At 42.8% G+C, this 16305-nt stretch overlaps 1 protein-coding gene across 1 annotated transcript; it reads left to right on the top strand.

Annotated features, from left to right (window-relative positions):
• The first annotated feature begins 5524 nt into the window (after positions 1-5524).
• On the top strand, positions 5525-13966 carry NGDN (neuroguidin). Its single transcript, XM_002824591.5, has 11 exons — positions 5525-5730; positions 6032-6091; positions 6901-6972; positions 10959-11096; positions 11346-11430; positions 11514-11566; positions 11815-11938; positions 12028-12196; positions 12988-13144; positions 13291-13348; positions 13795-13966. Exons 1-11 carry the CDS (start codon positions 5719-5721, stop codon positions 13812-13814), a joined length of 948 nt encoding a protein of 315 aa, XP_002824637.3. The 5' UTR covers positions 5525-5718; the 3' UTR covers positions 13815-13966.
• The last annotated feature ends 2339 nt before the right edge of the window (positions 13967-16305 follow it).

Genomic DNA, 16305 nt, shown 5'->3' on the forward strand with positions numbered 1-16305 from the left:
CTCCACCTCCTGGGTTGGGTTCAAGCAATTCTTCTGCCTCAGCCTCCTGATAGCTGGGACTACAGGCATGTGCCACCACACCCAGCTAATTTTTGTATTTTTGGTAGAGACGGGGTTTCACCATATTGGCCGGGCTGGTCTTGAACTCCTGATCTCGTGATCCGCCCACCTCGGCCTCCCAAAGTGCTGGGATTACAGGTGTGAGCCACCATGCCCGGCCGACAGTTCTTCAAAGATATTCACATGGCCCATGAGCACATGAAAAAATGTCCAACATCGTAAGACATTAGGGAAATGCAAATCAAAACCTCAATAAGACACTGGAGTAACTCACTAGAGTAACTATAATTAAGACTATAGATTATAGCAGATGTTGGCAAGGATGTGGAAAAATTGGAACTGTTTTATTGCTGGTGGAAATGTAAAATAGTGCAGCCCTTTGGAAAACAGTCTGGCAGTTCCTCAAATGGTTAAACATAGAGTTACTGTATGACCCAGCAACTCTACTCCTAGATGTAAACCCAAAAGAAATGAAAACATATGTTCCCATAGGAATTTGGCTACAAATGTTTATAGCAGCACTACTTAGCCAGAACGTGAAAACAACCCAAATGCCCATCAACTGATGAATGGATAAATACAATGAAGTATATCTATACCATGAAATATTATTCAACAGTAAAAAGGAATAAAGTAGTGATATACACTACAATATGGATAAACCTTGATAACATTATGCTAAGTGAAAGCAACCAGTCACAAAAGACTACACATTGCATAATTCCACATTAAGGATATCTTCAGAATAGACAAGGCTACAGGGATACAAAGTTGATTAGTGGTTGTCTAGAGCTGAGGGTTAGAGGGTTGGGAAAAAAAAGGGGAAGTGACTATTAATGGATACTGGGTTTTTTTTGGAAAATTGTAAAAATGTTCTAAAATTATTATGGTTATATTTGCACAACTCTGTGAATATACTAAAAACCACTAAATTCTATGATTTTTTAAATCAAAACAATTTTTTTTTTTTTTTTTTGTAGAGACGGGTTTCGCTATGTTCCCCAGGCTGGTCTCAAACTCCAGGCCTCAAGTGATCCTCCTGCCTCAGCCTCCCAAAGTGCTGGGATTACAGGTGCAAGCCACCATGCCCAACCCCACTGAACTGTATCCTTTAAATAGTGAATTGTATGATATGTATATTAAATCTCAATATAGCTGTTAAAATTTTTTCTCAGTATATACTTGAAATATTATGGATGATTGCCAGTTTATGAAACTGTTGAAATAAATAGAAGACAATAAATTTAATGATCTTGTATTCTTTGCCAATGCTTGTTGGTTGAGTGGTAGAAGAGCTTTACAAAGATTTATTGTACTGTTAGCTCCAAGATTCTCTTGTAACAAAAGGAATGGTTGTGTCAGGGCTCAGAAAACGATACTCCGGAGTATGGCACTTTGGCATGCTAAGCACTTTGAACCAAAGGAGATTGGAAGGCCTTAGAAGCAGCCTCAGAAGCAAAGTCTTTCTCTGACCTTCTCCTGCCCTCTTCTCTGCTGCACTTCCTTCTGCTCCAAGGCAAGCCATAGAAACTAGAATTCTGGCTGGGCATGGTGGCTCACACCTGTAACCCCAGCACTTTGGGAGGCCGAGGTGGGCAGATCACTTGAGGCCAGGAGTTTGAGACCAGCCTGGCCAATGTGATGAAACTCCATCTCTACTAAAAATACAAGAATTAGCCGGGCATCGTGGCGGAGGCTGCAGTGGGCAGAGATCGTGCCATTGCACTCCAGTCACTCCAGCCTCAGCAAGAGAGCGAGAATCCGTCTAAAAAAACAAAAAGCAAAGGCCGGGCGCGGTGGCTCATGCCTGTAATCCCAGCACTTTGGGAGGCCAAGGCCAGTGGATCACAAGGTCAGGAGTTCGAGATCAGCCTGGCCAATGTGGTGAAACCCAGACTCTACTAAAAATACAAAAAAAATTTAGCCAGGCGTGGTGGCGCATGCCTGTAATCCCAGCTACTCAGGAAGCCGAGGCAGGAGAATTGCTTGAACCCGGGAGGTGGAGGTTGCAGTGAGCTGAAATCGTGCCACTGCACTCCAGCCTGGCAACAGAGCAAGACTCCGTCTCAAAAAAAAAAAAGAAAAAAAATTAGAATTCCTCTTCCCTAATGCAGGTTGTAAAAACTGGAACCCCAGGGCTTGGTGTGGTGGCTCATGCCTGTAATCCCAGCACTTTGGGAGGCCAGGGTGGTGGATCACGAGGTCAGGAGTTTGAGACCAACCTGGCCAATAAGGTGAAACCCTATCTCTACTAAAAATACAAAAATTAGCTGGGTGTGGTGGCACATGCCTGTAGTCCCAGCTACTCGGGAGGCTGAGGCAGAAGAATCGCTCAAACCCAGGAGGCAGAGGTTGCAGTGAGCTGAGATCGCGCCACTGCACTCCACCCTGGGTGACAGAGCGAGACTCTCAAAAAAAAAACAAAAACAAAAACAAAACAACAAAAAAACTGGAACCTCTGTCCCCCAAACCAGCCATAAAGCCTAAAAATTTTACTCTAAATTTCTCTCATCTTTCTGCTAGGAGCTAGCCATAAAAAACATTCTCTGACTTCCTTATTTGATTGTCAGTCATAAATCCTCATTTTGGAGGGGTCCTCCCTGTAAACCAGAAAGTATCTGAAACAGGTCTCAATCAATTTAGCAGTTTATTTTGCCAAGATTAAGGACGTGTCTGGGAGTGAGGCTTGTGCCTTTCTCCAAAGATGACTTTCAGGGCTTCACTATTAAAAGGGGAAAAGTAGGCTGGAGGAGAAAGAGGGAGGGTACACTAATCCACATGTTGCAAGAGAAAAGGAGCAGGTAGGGGAATAGTCAATTGGTATTTGTCTCAGGCTCAGTAAATCAGCACACAAGATAAGGCAAACACACAGTAAATATTTGTAGAGATATTTAACATTTTATCTGTAGCTATCCGCTTAGGAACAAAAGCAAAGGCTGTTGCTTGCATGACTGCGTTGAGCTTAATTTTTTTCTTTTGGCATAGTGAACTGGAGTCCCAAGTTATTTTCCTTTCACATTCCCTATACCCAAAAGGATTGCTATCTAGAGAGGCTAAGAAAAATCTGAACAGACAGGCCTTGCTGGGATTCCCCCCTCAGTCTAGTTCTGTCAGATCATACTCTTTTTGTCCTATCACATTTCTACATGCTGTCCATTCTTCATCAAACCTAACCATAAAAATGGAATCTTCATTTCTGAAGGCTGCTGTGTCATGTAAAACTTTAAATAAATTCATCAAACTTTTTTCTTGTTAACTTGTCTTTTGTTATAGGAGTGTCTTCTATGACCCTTATGATGGGTGAGGAAAGGTATCACACTTTTCTGCCCCTATAGTTGACAAGTATTTTATTTTTCTGGAGATGGGGTCTTCCTCTTTCACCTTTTTTTTAAAGATAGGGTCTTGCTCCGTCACCCAGGCTGGAGTGCAGTGGCACCATCATGGCTCACTGCTGCCTTGACATGGGCTCAAGCGATTCTCCTGCCTCAGCCTCCAGAGTAGCTGGGACTACAGGCTCAAGTCACCATTCCTGGTGGACAATCATTTTAGTAATCAAGGCCGGGAGCAGTGGCTCATGCCTGTAATCCCAGCACTTTGGGAGGCCAAGGCAGGCAGATAGTGAGGTCAGGAGTTTGAGACCAGCCTGACCAACCATGGTTTAGTAGAAATCCCGTCTCCACTAAAAATACAAAAAGTGAGCTGGGCATGGTGGCAGGTGCCTGTAATCCCAGCTACTCAGGAGGCTGAGGCAGGAGAATCGCTTGAACAGGGAGGCGGAGGTTGCAGTGAGCCGAGATCGCGACACTGCCCTCCAACTTGGGTGACAGTATGAGACTCCGTCTCAAAAAAAAAAAAAAAAAAAAAAAAGGCCTGGCGCGGTGGCTTACGCCTGTAATCCCAGCACTTTGGGAGGCTGAGGCGGGCGGATCACGAGGTCAGGAGATCTAGACCATCCTGGCTAAAATGGTGAAACCCCATCTCTACTAAAAAAAAAAAAAAAAAAAATCAGCCGGGTGTGGTGGCACGCGCCTGTAGTCCCAGCTACTCCGGAGGGCGAGACAAGAGAATCGCTTGAACCCGGGAGGCAGAGGTTGCAGTGAGCCGAGATCGCTCCACTGCACTCCAGCTTGGGCGACAGAGCGAGACTCAGTCTCAAAAAAACCCCAAAATACGGCAGTGCAATTTGTTTTCTCATTGATATCATAAAGAATATGAACAAACTAAATTTCAAATTCCCTGAAAAGGAAAAGTTTATTGCTGATCTAATTAGACAGGTCCGAAAATTTATGTAGAAATAGAAACTTTTCATAATACAAATCTTGATAAAACATTACAAAAGCTACTGGATAATTGACTAAGTATGCTGCAACAGCATCCTGAGCTTCCACAGTGGGCCTGAAGCAGCAACAGCATCCTAAGCTTCCACAGTGGGCCTGAAGCAGCAAATAAATGTTAGAGGAGTGGGGACTGAACACCCTCCTGCCTTCTTGAATCCAGCAAGATCTAGATACCAGGATTTTCTTACCCCAGCTGCCCAGATACAGGTGTTATTCTTAATTCCAAAAGACAGCTTCAAGTCAGGAAGATCTGATTTCTAGACCCAGCTATGCTGGACGGTTGTGAACAAAAATTGTACACTATCATTCACCCTTTCGGTGCTTTATTTCCTAAGGCATGTGATGGGAACAATGAGTATCCGTCCAACCTACTTCACCAGCCTGTGAAAAACCAGAGTGAGCGAACACATCTGAAAGCACTGGGTAATGATGAGGCAGGTTATACTGAAACATGCACTGCCAGAGTTTGAACCAAGTTCTGCTGAAGACCTGTGTGACCGGGGTAAGTCATGTAAATACGAACGGTTCCCCAACTTGTAAAACGTATTCTTTTCATGTCCCCAAACTGGTAGGAGCGAAGAGTGTCGAGGCGTTATTGGAGCCGTTTCTCAGCGCTCCACGGTGCACACCAAGAGGGCAGGTGTCCTCGCAGTCGGTTTCTAAACTCTGGCTCTGGGCTTCTCTAGCCCCGCTCTCTTATTTACAGATGAAGAAGGCTCAGAGACCGAGTGACTTGTCCACGGTCACACAAGGAGTACTGTTACAGAATCGATTCCAGGGCCACCGGGTCTGTGAGGCATTTGGCGCGGTGGCCGATGGATGAGCATCCAGCAATGGCGGCTCCGCAATGTCGACACCGCAAAGCGAAGCCGAGGCTTGTCACCTAGCGGCCGGTTCAGGCACTACAAGAAAAGTGCCTTGAAAAAAGACTCTGGGCTCTGCGGCAGACGGGAGCCAATACGCGCTAAGTTCGCTCTGCTAATTCCTTTTTTCTATTGGTCCTTCCAACTGTCAATCAATTATTTGCCTGTCTCTTATTGGCTTGCCGTCAATCATTTTACTCAGTCTACCAATCACACGCTCTTTGCCAAGTGCTTTTTTTTCGTCCTGACATCTCTTTCTGAGTCTGACGAATTTAGCCAGTTCCTTTATTCCATTGGCCAGATCAGACTCCTCCTCTCGTTTATCCTGTTGGGGGCGGAAGTGAGAGAGCCCTTATTCGTATTGGCTTAGATTTGCAAGCGGCAGTTGTCTATCAAATCTATCAAGACGCCCTTAGCGCTCAGGAAGTACCAAACCGGAAGGGGTGGGCTTTGCGAAGATGGCGGCGCTGGTGAGTTCGGTGTTTTCTTCCTCGCGTAGCTATTGTGGAGTTTTCCTTTGCCTTCAGCGGCTGGAGGCAAACTGTTGGTACCAGGGAAGGGTGGTGATGAAAGTTGCTTCAGGAAGGCGGCCTCCCTAGAGTCCAGTAACCCAAGGGGCTGGCTTTAAGGCGAGTCTGTGAACCCGAGTGTGAAGTCCCCGAGTCTGGGGTGTCTGACGGAGAGAGGGCAGTTTCCCACCCTAGACGTTCCGCTTTCTTATAATCCTGAGGAAAGAATGACTTTTCTTTACGCTTCCTCTCCCTTCTGTAGGGGGTGCTGGAGTCAGACCTGCCAAGTGCCGTGACACTTCTGAAAAATCTCCAGGAGCAAGTGAGTAGTGTCGCCTCTGGAATAAATTAGTCACGGATTGGCTTTGACTTTATGTACTTCACCTCAAAACTTTGGTGATTGAGATACATGAATGCTTCCAAAAACCTTAAGAGTAAAATGATGTAATGAAAACCTTTTCACGCCAGAATTCTAAGTTATTGATTCTGCACCCAAGGGAATACAAGAAACTCCAAAAAGAAATTATCTGATTAGTTTTCCTTTATTCATATAGCTAAGGAAACCAATGCTTGGAATGGTAACTTGATTTGCCCGTTGGGTGCCCAGGTAATACACACTTATATACAGATGCTTCTCGACTTAACGATGGAGGTTAGGCCTGATAAACCCACTGTAATACGAAAACCTCATAAGTCAAAATTTAGGCTTGATGCCGCTGCCCAGCATCACGAGAAAAGGACGGTTTCTACCGAATGCATATTGCTTTTACACCCTCATAAAGTGGAAATTAAGTCATAAGTCGGGGAGTTATGTAGTTCTATGCATTGTAAGTTCAACCAGTACGAACAGAATTACAGTTCTTCAGTCACTACTCTCCCAGTCCTTTTCTCCTCCCTGTGGTTCAGTAAAAGATGGTCTCTTCTTTAAGAAGTGGAAAGTTTTTTTTTTTTTTTTAAACTTTTTGAAGAACCATCTCTCCTATGCTTTCCCAGAAGTGAGAAGATAGTACTATACTTTAGACAGTGTTTCAGATAATTTTTAGGTGGCATTGTTTAGCTTTTGCCCTTCACAGTTTGCAGACATGATTTGATATATAGTCTAGTCACTTGTTTTATTTGGGCTAATTTCAGGTGATGGCTGTAACTGCACAAGTGCAATCACTGACACAAAAAGTTCAAGCTGGTGCCTATCCTACAGAAAAGGTAAGATGTACTCAAACAGTAAGCATCCCCTGACTTAATGTTCTCAGTAGTTCTTTCATTGTATGTTTATTGTGTCTTATATATCCTAAGTGCTCGAACTTCAAACATAAATATGATCCAGTTTCTGTGCTGAAGTCTAGAGGGAAGACAAAGCAAAGCAACAGATGTAAGTATTAATAGTAGCAGTCACATTACAGAGTTATGAGTCGCCAGCCAAAGAGAAGGATTAATTAACTGCCAGAAAAGCAGAGGATTCAGGACAGGCTTCCCAGAGGAGGTGATAGGATTTTGAGGAATAAACAGGAGGGACAGAAAGAAGGAACATGTGCGAAGGCACAAAGGCCTGAAAGTATGGTGATAAGGGAAAGGAGGAAGTCATTTTTGTGATAGGATGTACTTTCTGTGTTATGTGTGGTGGGGGTAGGAAATAAGACTGGAAAAGTAGTCACTCTGAAGATTACTGTAGGCCAACTGAGGAGTTACTTTCAGATTTCATCTAATCTAAGACACTTATTAATTGGGACATATCACTTATTGTATATATTAAGAAAAAAAGTGACAGGCTGGGCATGGTGGCTCATGCCTGTAATTCCAGCACTTCAGTAGGCTGAGGCTGGAGGATCGCTTGAGCTCAGGAGTTCGGGACCCACCTGGGTAACATAATGAGACCCTGTCTCTACAAAAGTTAAAAATTAGCTGGGCATGATGGCATGTGCCTGTAGTCCCAGCCACTCGGGAGGCTGAGGCCAGAGGATTGCTTAAGCCTGGGAGGTTGAGGCTGCAGTAAGCTGTGATTGTGCCACTGCATTCAGCCTGGGTGACAGAGCAAGATCCAGCCTCAAAAAAAAAAATTGCTTATGACATAATACCAAGATGCCAGTGACTGAAACATGCATCCTGATTTCAGAGATGTTAAATATGAAAACGATGTGCATCTTAAAATTGAAATATGCGCCTGTAATCCCAACACTTTGGGAGGCCAAAGTGGGAGGATTGCTTGAGCCCATGGGTTTGAGACCAGCCTGGGCAATGTGGTGAGACCTGTCTCTATAAAAAAAAAATTAGCTGGGCGCAGTGGTTCGTGCCCATAGTCCCAGCTACTCAGGAGGCTGAGGTGAATGGATCGGTTGAACCCAGGAGGTCGAGGCTGCCATGAGCCATCGTTGCACCATTGCACTGCAGCCTGGGCAACAGAGTGAGACTGTCTTTAAAAAAAAAAAAAAAAAAGGCCAGGCTAAGAAAAAAAGGTAGCTCACACCTATAATTCCAGCACTTTGGGAGATTGTGGCGGATGGATCACCAGAGGTCAGGAGTTCGAGACCAGCCTGGCCAACATGGCAAAACCCCATCTTTACTAAAAATACAAAAATTAGCCGAGCATGGTGGCGTCTGTCTGTCTGTAATCCCAGTTACTCGGGAGGCTGAGGCAGGAGAATTGTTTGAACGCAGGAGGCAGAGGTTGCAGTGAGCCGAGATCACGCCACTGCGCTCCAGCCTGGGCAGCAGAGCCAAGACTCCATCTGAAAAAAAACAAGAACAATTGAAATATTGTAGTTTTCAAATTAAGGTCTGGTAGAACCTTCTCAGGGATTACTGGTTGGGGGCAATGTGGAAGAACAACTCTGGACCTCTCATCCCTACTTAACTGGAAAACTCTGGTATTATCTGTTTTTATATATTGAGCTTTTGTCCTAAGATATTTAAGCCAAATATTCTGTGGATAAAAACAAGTATGAAAATCATTGTAATAGTCACTGAAGGAGTTTTAAGCACAGGAGTTACAGCAGATTTGTGCTTACAGAAAGATAACTAAAAACAGCATTCAAAATATATTCCCTTCTTGTCTTTATCATTCACTTATGTTCTTATTGTCCATTTTTATTTTTAAAAAATTTAAATCTTTGTTTTTCTCTCATATGCTTGTAGCTCAGTTTGAATTTGACAATGTCCAAGCACATCGGAAGAGCCTGCTTCTCAAATTCTTACCTGTTTTTTTCCTGGGTACCATGCTTTTTTGTTTTGTTTTGTTTCGTTGAGATGGAGTCTCCCTCTTGCCCAGGCTGGAGTGCAGTGGCACGATCCTGGCTCACTGCAGCCTCTGCCTCCTGGGTTCAAGTGATTCTCCTGCCTCAGCCTCCCGAGTAGCTGGGATTACAGGCGCCTGCCACCACTCCTGGCTAATTTTGTATTTTTAGTAAAGACGAGGTTTTACCATGTTAGCCAGGCTGGTCTCGAACTCCTGACCTCAGGTGATCCACCCACCTCAGCATCCCAAAGTGCTGGGATTACAGGTGTGAGCCACCACGCCAGGCCTTGGGTACCATGCCTTGAACCATTTCAGTGCCTTTTGGAGATGGATGAGTTGCCAGCATCCTTCTTAGATCACTATATATTTGTTTGTTTATTGAACAAATACATATTAACTTATCTTTTTGACCAAAGACTTTTACTAGGTGCTTTATAGGTTGCAAAGTACTTTCACATTATCTTATTTGAGCCTCATAATTATTCTTTGTGGCAGGGAGGAAATATTGTACGTATTTTACTGATAAGACTGAGGTTGGCCTGACGTGGTGGGTCACGGCTGTAATCCCAATGCTTTGGGAGGCTGAGGCAAGCGGATCACGAGGTCAGGAGTTCGAGACCAGCCTGGCCAACATGGTGAAACCCCGTCTCTACTAAAAATACAAAAAATTAGCCGGGCGTGGTGGGAGGCACCTGTAGTCCCAGCTACTTGGGATGGTGAGGCAGAAGAATCACTTGAACCCAGGAGGCGGAGGTTGCAATGAGCCGAGACAGTGCCACTGCACTCCAGCCTGGGCGACAGAGTGAGACTCCATCTCAAAAAAAAAAAAAAAAAAAGACTGAGGTCACAAGGTTAAGTGACTTACTCAGTATTTGACTACCAAATACCTAATTTAGAACTTAAACTCAGTTTGTGGACTCTAAATCCTTTGCTCTCCTTCTGTACCACAGTAGTGTTGATCTCAAGAGCTTAGCATGTTGGCTTAAAGACATCCAGGGATTAGATGTTGGAGTCAGATTGAGTTTGAATCTTAGCTCTACTTGTATTACTGTGTTATCTTGGCCAAAGTATTTAACCTCTCTGAAATAGGTTTTCTCAGGGCTGTGAAGTTTGGAAGATACATAAAAGCCCAAAGAAAAAAATGAAAAATCAGTATAATCACCACTCTGAGATAACCACTGTGGTACATTTTTTTGAGATTTTTAAAATTATAAGAATAATATATGCAACACTTTTTCACAGTCTAAAGTACACCATTTCTTCCTTTTCCTCGTCTCACCCTAGGGGTAGCAGTTACTTGTGTGTTGTCTTGTAGACATTTTTCTATTTTTTCTATGTGTATAAAATGTATTCATCATATCCCCCCCTTCACACACACACTTTCACAATTGAAGTCATATTACACTTTCTACAACTTGTGGTGACATGGATTTAATTCGATGTCATTATATATAAATCATTGTTTTTACCTGTATCATATAATTCCGTTGTATGGGGGGAAATTGGTAATTACTTTGATTAAATTAATTTAAAACTTGGCAGTGTGTGGAGACATTTTTGATTGTTACAGCTTGGAGGGGCCATCCATGGGAAGAGGCCACGGATGCTGCTGGAAACCTACAATGCCCAGGACAGCCCTCAACAAAAAATGTTCTGGCTTGAAATGTCAATAGCTCTGAGATTGAGAAACCCTGTTATAGTCTTTTTTGGGGGGATAGTTTATTGATTTTCCTCTTCTCATTGTCTTCTATTAATTCTCTGAGCATTGTTTCTCTTGTATTAGCATAACTTTCTCGTTGGCCATCTTAGGCATAGCTACTTCTTGAGACTACTCCAGATACCTAATATGAACTGATTGGGAAAATCTTGAACTTGGAAAAACATCCTGTTTACCCTAGGCTTTCATCTGGTTCTTTGGCTAAAACCAAATCTGCTTCTCTTTCTGTTTTGTTCAACTCAGGGTCTCAGCTTCTTGGAAGTGAAAGACCAGCTGCTGCTCATGTACCTTATGGATTTGACCCACCTCATTCTGGACAAAGCCTCAGGAGGATCTCTTCAGGGACATGATGCAGTTTTGAGACTGGTGGAGATTCGCACGGTATGAAGCATTTGGCTTCTTGGAGTTTTAGGTTTCTAAATCTTGAGCTCCAAGGCTATCACACAGTAGCTCTCATTTAAGTGAGTCTTCTCATGTTTAAGGAAATCAAATGAGAAAAGGTATTTTTCTGTTCATTTGCTCTACTTTGTACATATTTTAGGTGCCTTATGTGGCACCTTAATATAGGGACTCTGGTGTGTGCTTCATTTTGGGAAGGAAATATAATCCTAATTAACTACCATGTTGTAGGTTTTGGAAAAGCTTCGTCCCTTGGACCAAAAGCTGAAGTATCAAATTGACAAGCTGATCAAGACTGCGGTGACAGGCAGCCTTAGTAAGTGAGGAGACCATCATGAAGTTGTGGGGACCATCAGAAAGTTCCAAATTTTGTAAAATTCCTTGGGTTATTTATTTCAGGTGAGAATGATCCACTTCGTTTTAAGCCTCATCCCAGCAATATGATGAGCAAGGTAAGGGGTTGTATTATTCTCCTGATTTTTTTCTGAGACATCTATACCTAGATGAGCCTCTTGGTGATCCTGGATCCCCTGGGATTCTCTTAGGATTTGATTTTCCAACTTGTGTGTTAGAATGCTGAGTATGAGATTCCCTTTTCTCCCTTTTTATATTCCCACCTCCCCAGGGTACTCCAGCTTTGGGTTTTCTTCTCACTTATCTCATGAATGCTTCCTAAATTTGCAGACATTTTCTTTTGTAGTTGAGCTCTGAGGATGAGGAGGAAGAAGAAGCAGAAGATGGCCAGTCTGAGGCTTCAGGGAAGAAATCTGTGAAGGGAGTGTCTAAGAAATATGTTCCTCCACGCTTGGTTCCAGTACATTATGGTATGAACTTTGGCTGCTGCTTCCTCAGCATGAACTGTTTCTCTTCTTTTCTCTGTTCTTGGATAACCCTGCTTATTTTCATCATGTAGATGAAACAGAAGCTGAGCGGGAGAAGAAGCGTCTAGAACGAGCCAAGAGACGGGCATTGAGCAGCTCTGTCATTCGTGAACTTAAGGAGCAGTACTCAGATGCTCCAGAGGAAATCCGTGATGCTCGGCATCCCCATGTTACCCGCCAGAGTCAGGAGGACCAACACAGGTCTGAGCCCTTGCATTAGAAATTATTCCTACACTCTAGAGTCCTGTCCTCATGCTTTAGACTAATGTGACTAAGTTTGGTACCAAGAGAATTAATGTTATATAGAAAATGGAGTGAAAACTTTGGGATGATAGTTTCTAAGAATCAGGAGTTTGGAGTACAGGATAGGAACTAGGAAATTTTTTACCCCAACTGTTTAGTTCAAAGCAAAGGCAGTACATTGCAATTCGACATGAGATTTGAGGGAAAAAAAGCAGTACAAAGAGGAATATATGCAGTTCCACATAGTACAACTTTAAAATTCTGTGTTTCACTGTCACAGCTCTCACTTTTGTGCAGAAGGCAATAAAGGTGGGTTTTTATAGTGACGTTGTGAGTGCTAGATAAGTTCAGGGAAGGAAAGTAGAAAAGCAGTGTAATTGAATACAGACTCATCAACTTTGCTCAGGTGCAGTCTTTGCAGTTGATAGATTTGCATGAAAGGACACATTTAGGGAAACCTGCTTATAGAGCTGAAATAAAAAAATTTTGGTATAATATTTTGAATAATATTATGGATAGGCTATGGATTCATATCTAGCATGAGGGAAGTTCTAGCACAGAGCACATTTCATTGAGGAAGCTCAGTATTGAGCATTCAATATGTCCTTACTAAATACTACGTTGATCTGCTGTGAAACTTCTTGAGAACTCCCTGAACAAGAGATGAGTAAATACTTGGGCCCAGGTTCTGGGCTGGAGCTTTCCTTCTCCATGGTCTGAGCCTGCTGGAAACTGTCTTTCTCTGGCAGGATTAACTATGAGGAGAGCATGATGGTGCGTTTGAGCGTCAGTAAGCGAGAGAAAGGACGGCGAAAACGAGCAAATGTCATGAGCTCACAACTTCATTCCCTTACGCACTTCAGTGACATCAGTGCTTTGACAGGGGGAACTGCTCATCTTGATGAGGTGAGGTTGAGATATGGTTGTACTAGGATGTGACTTTCATGCTTTCAGCAAAATGTATGTGGGGCTTATTACCATGAGGAACTTGGGAAGGGATGCTGGCTCTCAGAACCACAGTGCCATTCCATCACTTCTCCATCTGTCTTCAGGATCAGAATCCTATTAAGAAGCGGAAGAAGATACCTCAGAAAGGTCGGAAGAAAAAAGGTCAGTGAACTGCTAGGACTTAGGTGATCAGGTGCAAGGTAGGGAGTACAAATTGAGACTCTTTGGATTTGCCATTCTGGGTCTCACTAAGCCCTGTAGTATCTCTTCCATACTGGGCAATAATCTCCTTAGGTGGGCTTTTATTTTTTGCTTTCCTGAGCTGGAAATCAGCATCATTCACAAAGTGAATCTCTGGATTCTACCTCTAAGGTCCCACAGCTCCTGTTCAGGCTTCCCTAAATAGAACTGATAAAGTGTCACTTGAAGGAACCATTATCCCATTTCAATTTTATTCCTACTTCTCGTCTTTTGTCCTGGGAAGATATTCAGAGTACTGCCTAGGAGACCCCACCCCTGTGAGCCCTTCCCTCTAGATGTCCTGTTTTCCTGTCCCTTTAGCTTTTCCAACTGTCCTTTGCCTCATTCTTGGTTTCCCTTCCTTTCAGGTTTTCGGAGGCGGCGGTGATTATGGGTGTACATATTTGTATATTTTTTGTCACCCTGAAATACTTCTAATTTGAATGTATATAGGTGGTTTTCCCTGGAATTCATTAATTGTTTGCTTTGGACATGTGGAAAGAGCCTTACTAATAAAATTGATTTTACTTATGAATTAAAGCCCCTTTTTGCACATGTATTGTATGACTGGAGTTGTTGGGTTTGGGATATTTTTGGTGAGTGGTTGGTGAAAAGGGAAATTTTTTTTGGAAGTGCAAAACATTTGTATTGTTTTCTTTGATAATATATTTTTCCCAAAAACTAAAAATTGGTTATGTCACAAAAAATATTGAGAGACGAGGGTGGTATAATCAACTCTTTCAACCCATATTGCCTCAACTTCCTGTATGATTTGTTATAATACAATACATACAGATTGAGATATTAATACATGAATTTTAGGTTTTATTAGTGTTATCTGGGCTGGCCACCAGGTGGCATAAGTGGTTCAAGAAACTTGAGCTTGGCTGTAATCAAAAGCAAGATAGAACCTTTCCACATCAGCAAGATTATTCTTGTCTCCACTTCTCTGAATGTTTTTCATTTCTTTCTGAAATAGCATGAATATAGGCTGATCTTTGGTCAGTTACTGAGGGAGTTTGTAGAAAATAGTAGAATGAGTAAGAAGGCTAGAGTGAAGAGTCAGTATAGTCTTGTGTTTTTCAGTCTCTGACCCCCGCTTCAACTGAGGGTGGTTTTACCGGAGTCAGTAAAGGCCATCCCTTCTATAAAGAGCTGGCAAAAAAAAAAAAAAATGCCAGCAGACAAGCAGAACATTCCTAGCTTAACAGCCAAACAAATGAAAATCCCACAGAAATAATTAGCCAAACTCAAGCCAGGAGACTGGTGGGTGTTATACATCTGAGATCTTGTATTCTAACGAGAGAATAACCTCTGTTGGTGAGATATCCCACAGGCCTTAGATAATACAGAAAGTGAAAAAAGGGATAAAAAAAGATAGAAGTTGGGTCTGTAGAATTAATTCATTGGAGTTTTTAAAAAAGGCTTTGGGTCTCATGAACATCTGATTTAGTGTCTAGTATTGCTGGGTTATATCGATAGACAAATTAATTTGGGTTATATGACTAAAACCTTGTTGATTCTGAATTTCTGAATTTGGATTTGTACTATTCAGCCTGATTGGGGCAGGGGTCTTTCACTTAGCTGCCGCTTGGTAGAAAGTAGTTAGGAGACTGGACCTATGGCTGTCTTCTGCTAATTCTGTGATCTTGGGCAAATCACTTAATATCCCTGGCCTTTAATTTTCCTCAGCTAAGAAATGAATGTATTAGACTTCATCTCTGAGATTCCCTTCAAGTCAAAGAGCCTAGAGCTTTTGTGGATGGCACCAAGATGGGCTTATGTCTGGGGCTGCTAACTTTTAGTCCCTGATAGATCTGAGAGAGTCTCACATGCCCTGGGCTCTCATACTTCTGTTTCCTCAAGGGAATCTAAACAAAGAGCCACAAGAACAGATTTTGAGACTTTTTTTCCTTTATGGCTGAACTAACTAGATGAGTGATTCAGTTCAAAAATACTTTAGTTAAAACCACTTGATTTGCTTGTTAGGACCACTATATTTGTTTCTAATTTATTAAGATTTGTGGATTATGGGAACTTCCAGGGGAAGGGAAGTGCTCTTTAAAAAAAAAAAAAAAATAGGTACTACCTTCTGGCCAGGTGTGGTGGCTCATATCTATAATCCAGGCACTTTGGGAGGCTGGGTCAGGAGGATTGTTTGAGGCCAGGAGCTCAAGACCAGCATGTTTAACACAACAGGACCCTGTCTCTAAAAAAAAATGAAAAATAAAAAAATTAGGCAGGTGTGGTGGTGTGCGTCTGTAGTCCCAGCTGCTTGGGAGACTGAGGTAGGGGTATTGCCTAAGCCCTGGAGTTTGAGCTTGCTGTGAGCTATGATCTTACCACTGCATTCCAGACTGAATGATAGTAAGACCCATCAAAAAAAAAAAAAAAAAAATTCCTGTGCTATAGGGTGAGCTAAGTGCTTTATACTTAATCCTTATAAATTTTTTTTTTTTTTTTTTTTGAGATGGAGTCTCGCTCTGTTGCCCAGGCTGGAGTGCAGTGGTGCCATCTCCACTGACTGCAACCTCTGCCTCCTGGGTTCAAGCGATTCTCCTGTCTCAGCCTCCTGAGTAGCTGGGACTATAGCTGCGTGCCACCACACCCGGCTAATTTTTTGTATTTTTAGTAGAGATGTGGTTTCATTGTGTTAGCCGGGATAGTCTCAATCTCCTGACCTCGTGATCCACCCGCCTCGGCATCCCAAAGTGCTGGGATTACAGGTATGAGCCACCACGCCTGGCAATCCTTATAAAATTTATGACATCTCCATTTTACTAGTGAGGGAGCTTAGACACTTAAGGCAAACAATTTTTCCTAAGTTGGAGAACCAGTGCTTGGGGAACACTGAGGATGGAGGACTTCCAGTGTCCTGT

The sequence above is a fragment of the Pongo abelii genome, chromosome 15 (genome assembly GCF_028885655.2).
Source record: "Pongo abelii isolate AG06213 chromosome 15, NHGRI_mPonAbe1-v2.0_pri, whole genome shotgun sequence".
NCBI classification, from domain to species: Eukaryota; Metazoa; Chordata; class Mammalia; order Primates; family Hominidae; genus Pongo; species Pongo abelii.

What these genes read in the sequence shown, in the direction of transcription:
- NGDN (XM_002824591.5), top strand. An exon ending in GACTGGTGGAGATTCGCACG is followed by an intron (nt 11,097 to 11,345) that starts GTATGAAGCATT and finishes ACCATGTTGTAG; the next exon opens with GTTTTGGAAAAGCTTCGTCC. An exon ending in AGTCAGGAGGACCAACACAG is followed by an intron (nt 12,197 to 12,987) that starts GTCTGAGCCCTT and finishes TTTCTCTGGCAG; the next exon opens with GATTAACTATGAGGAGAGCA.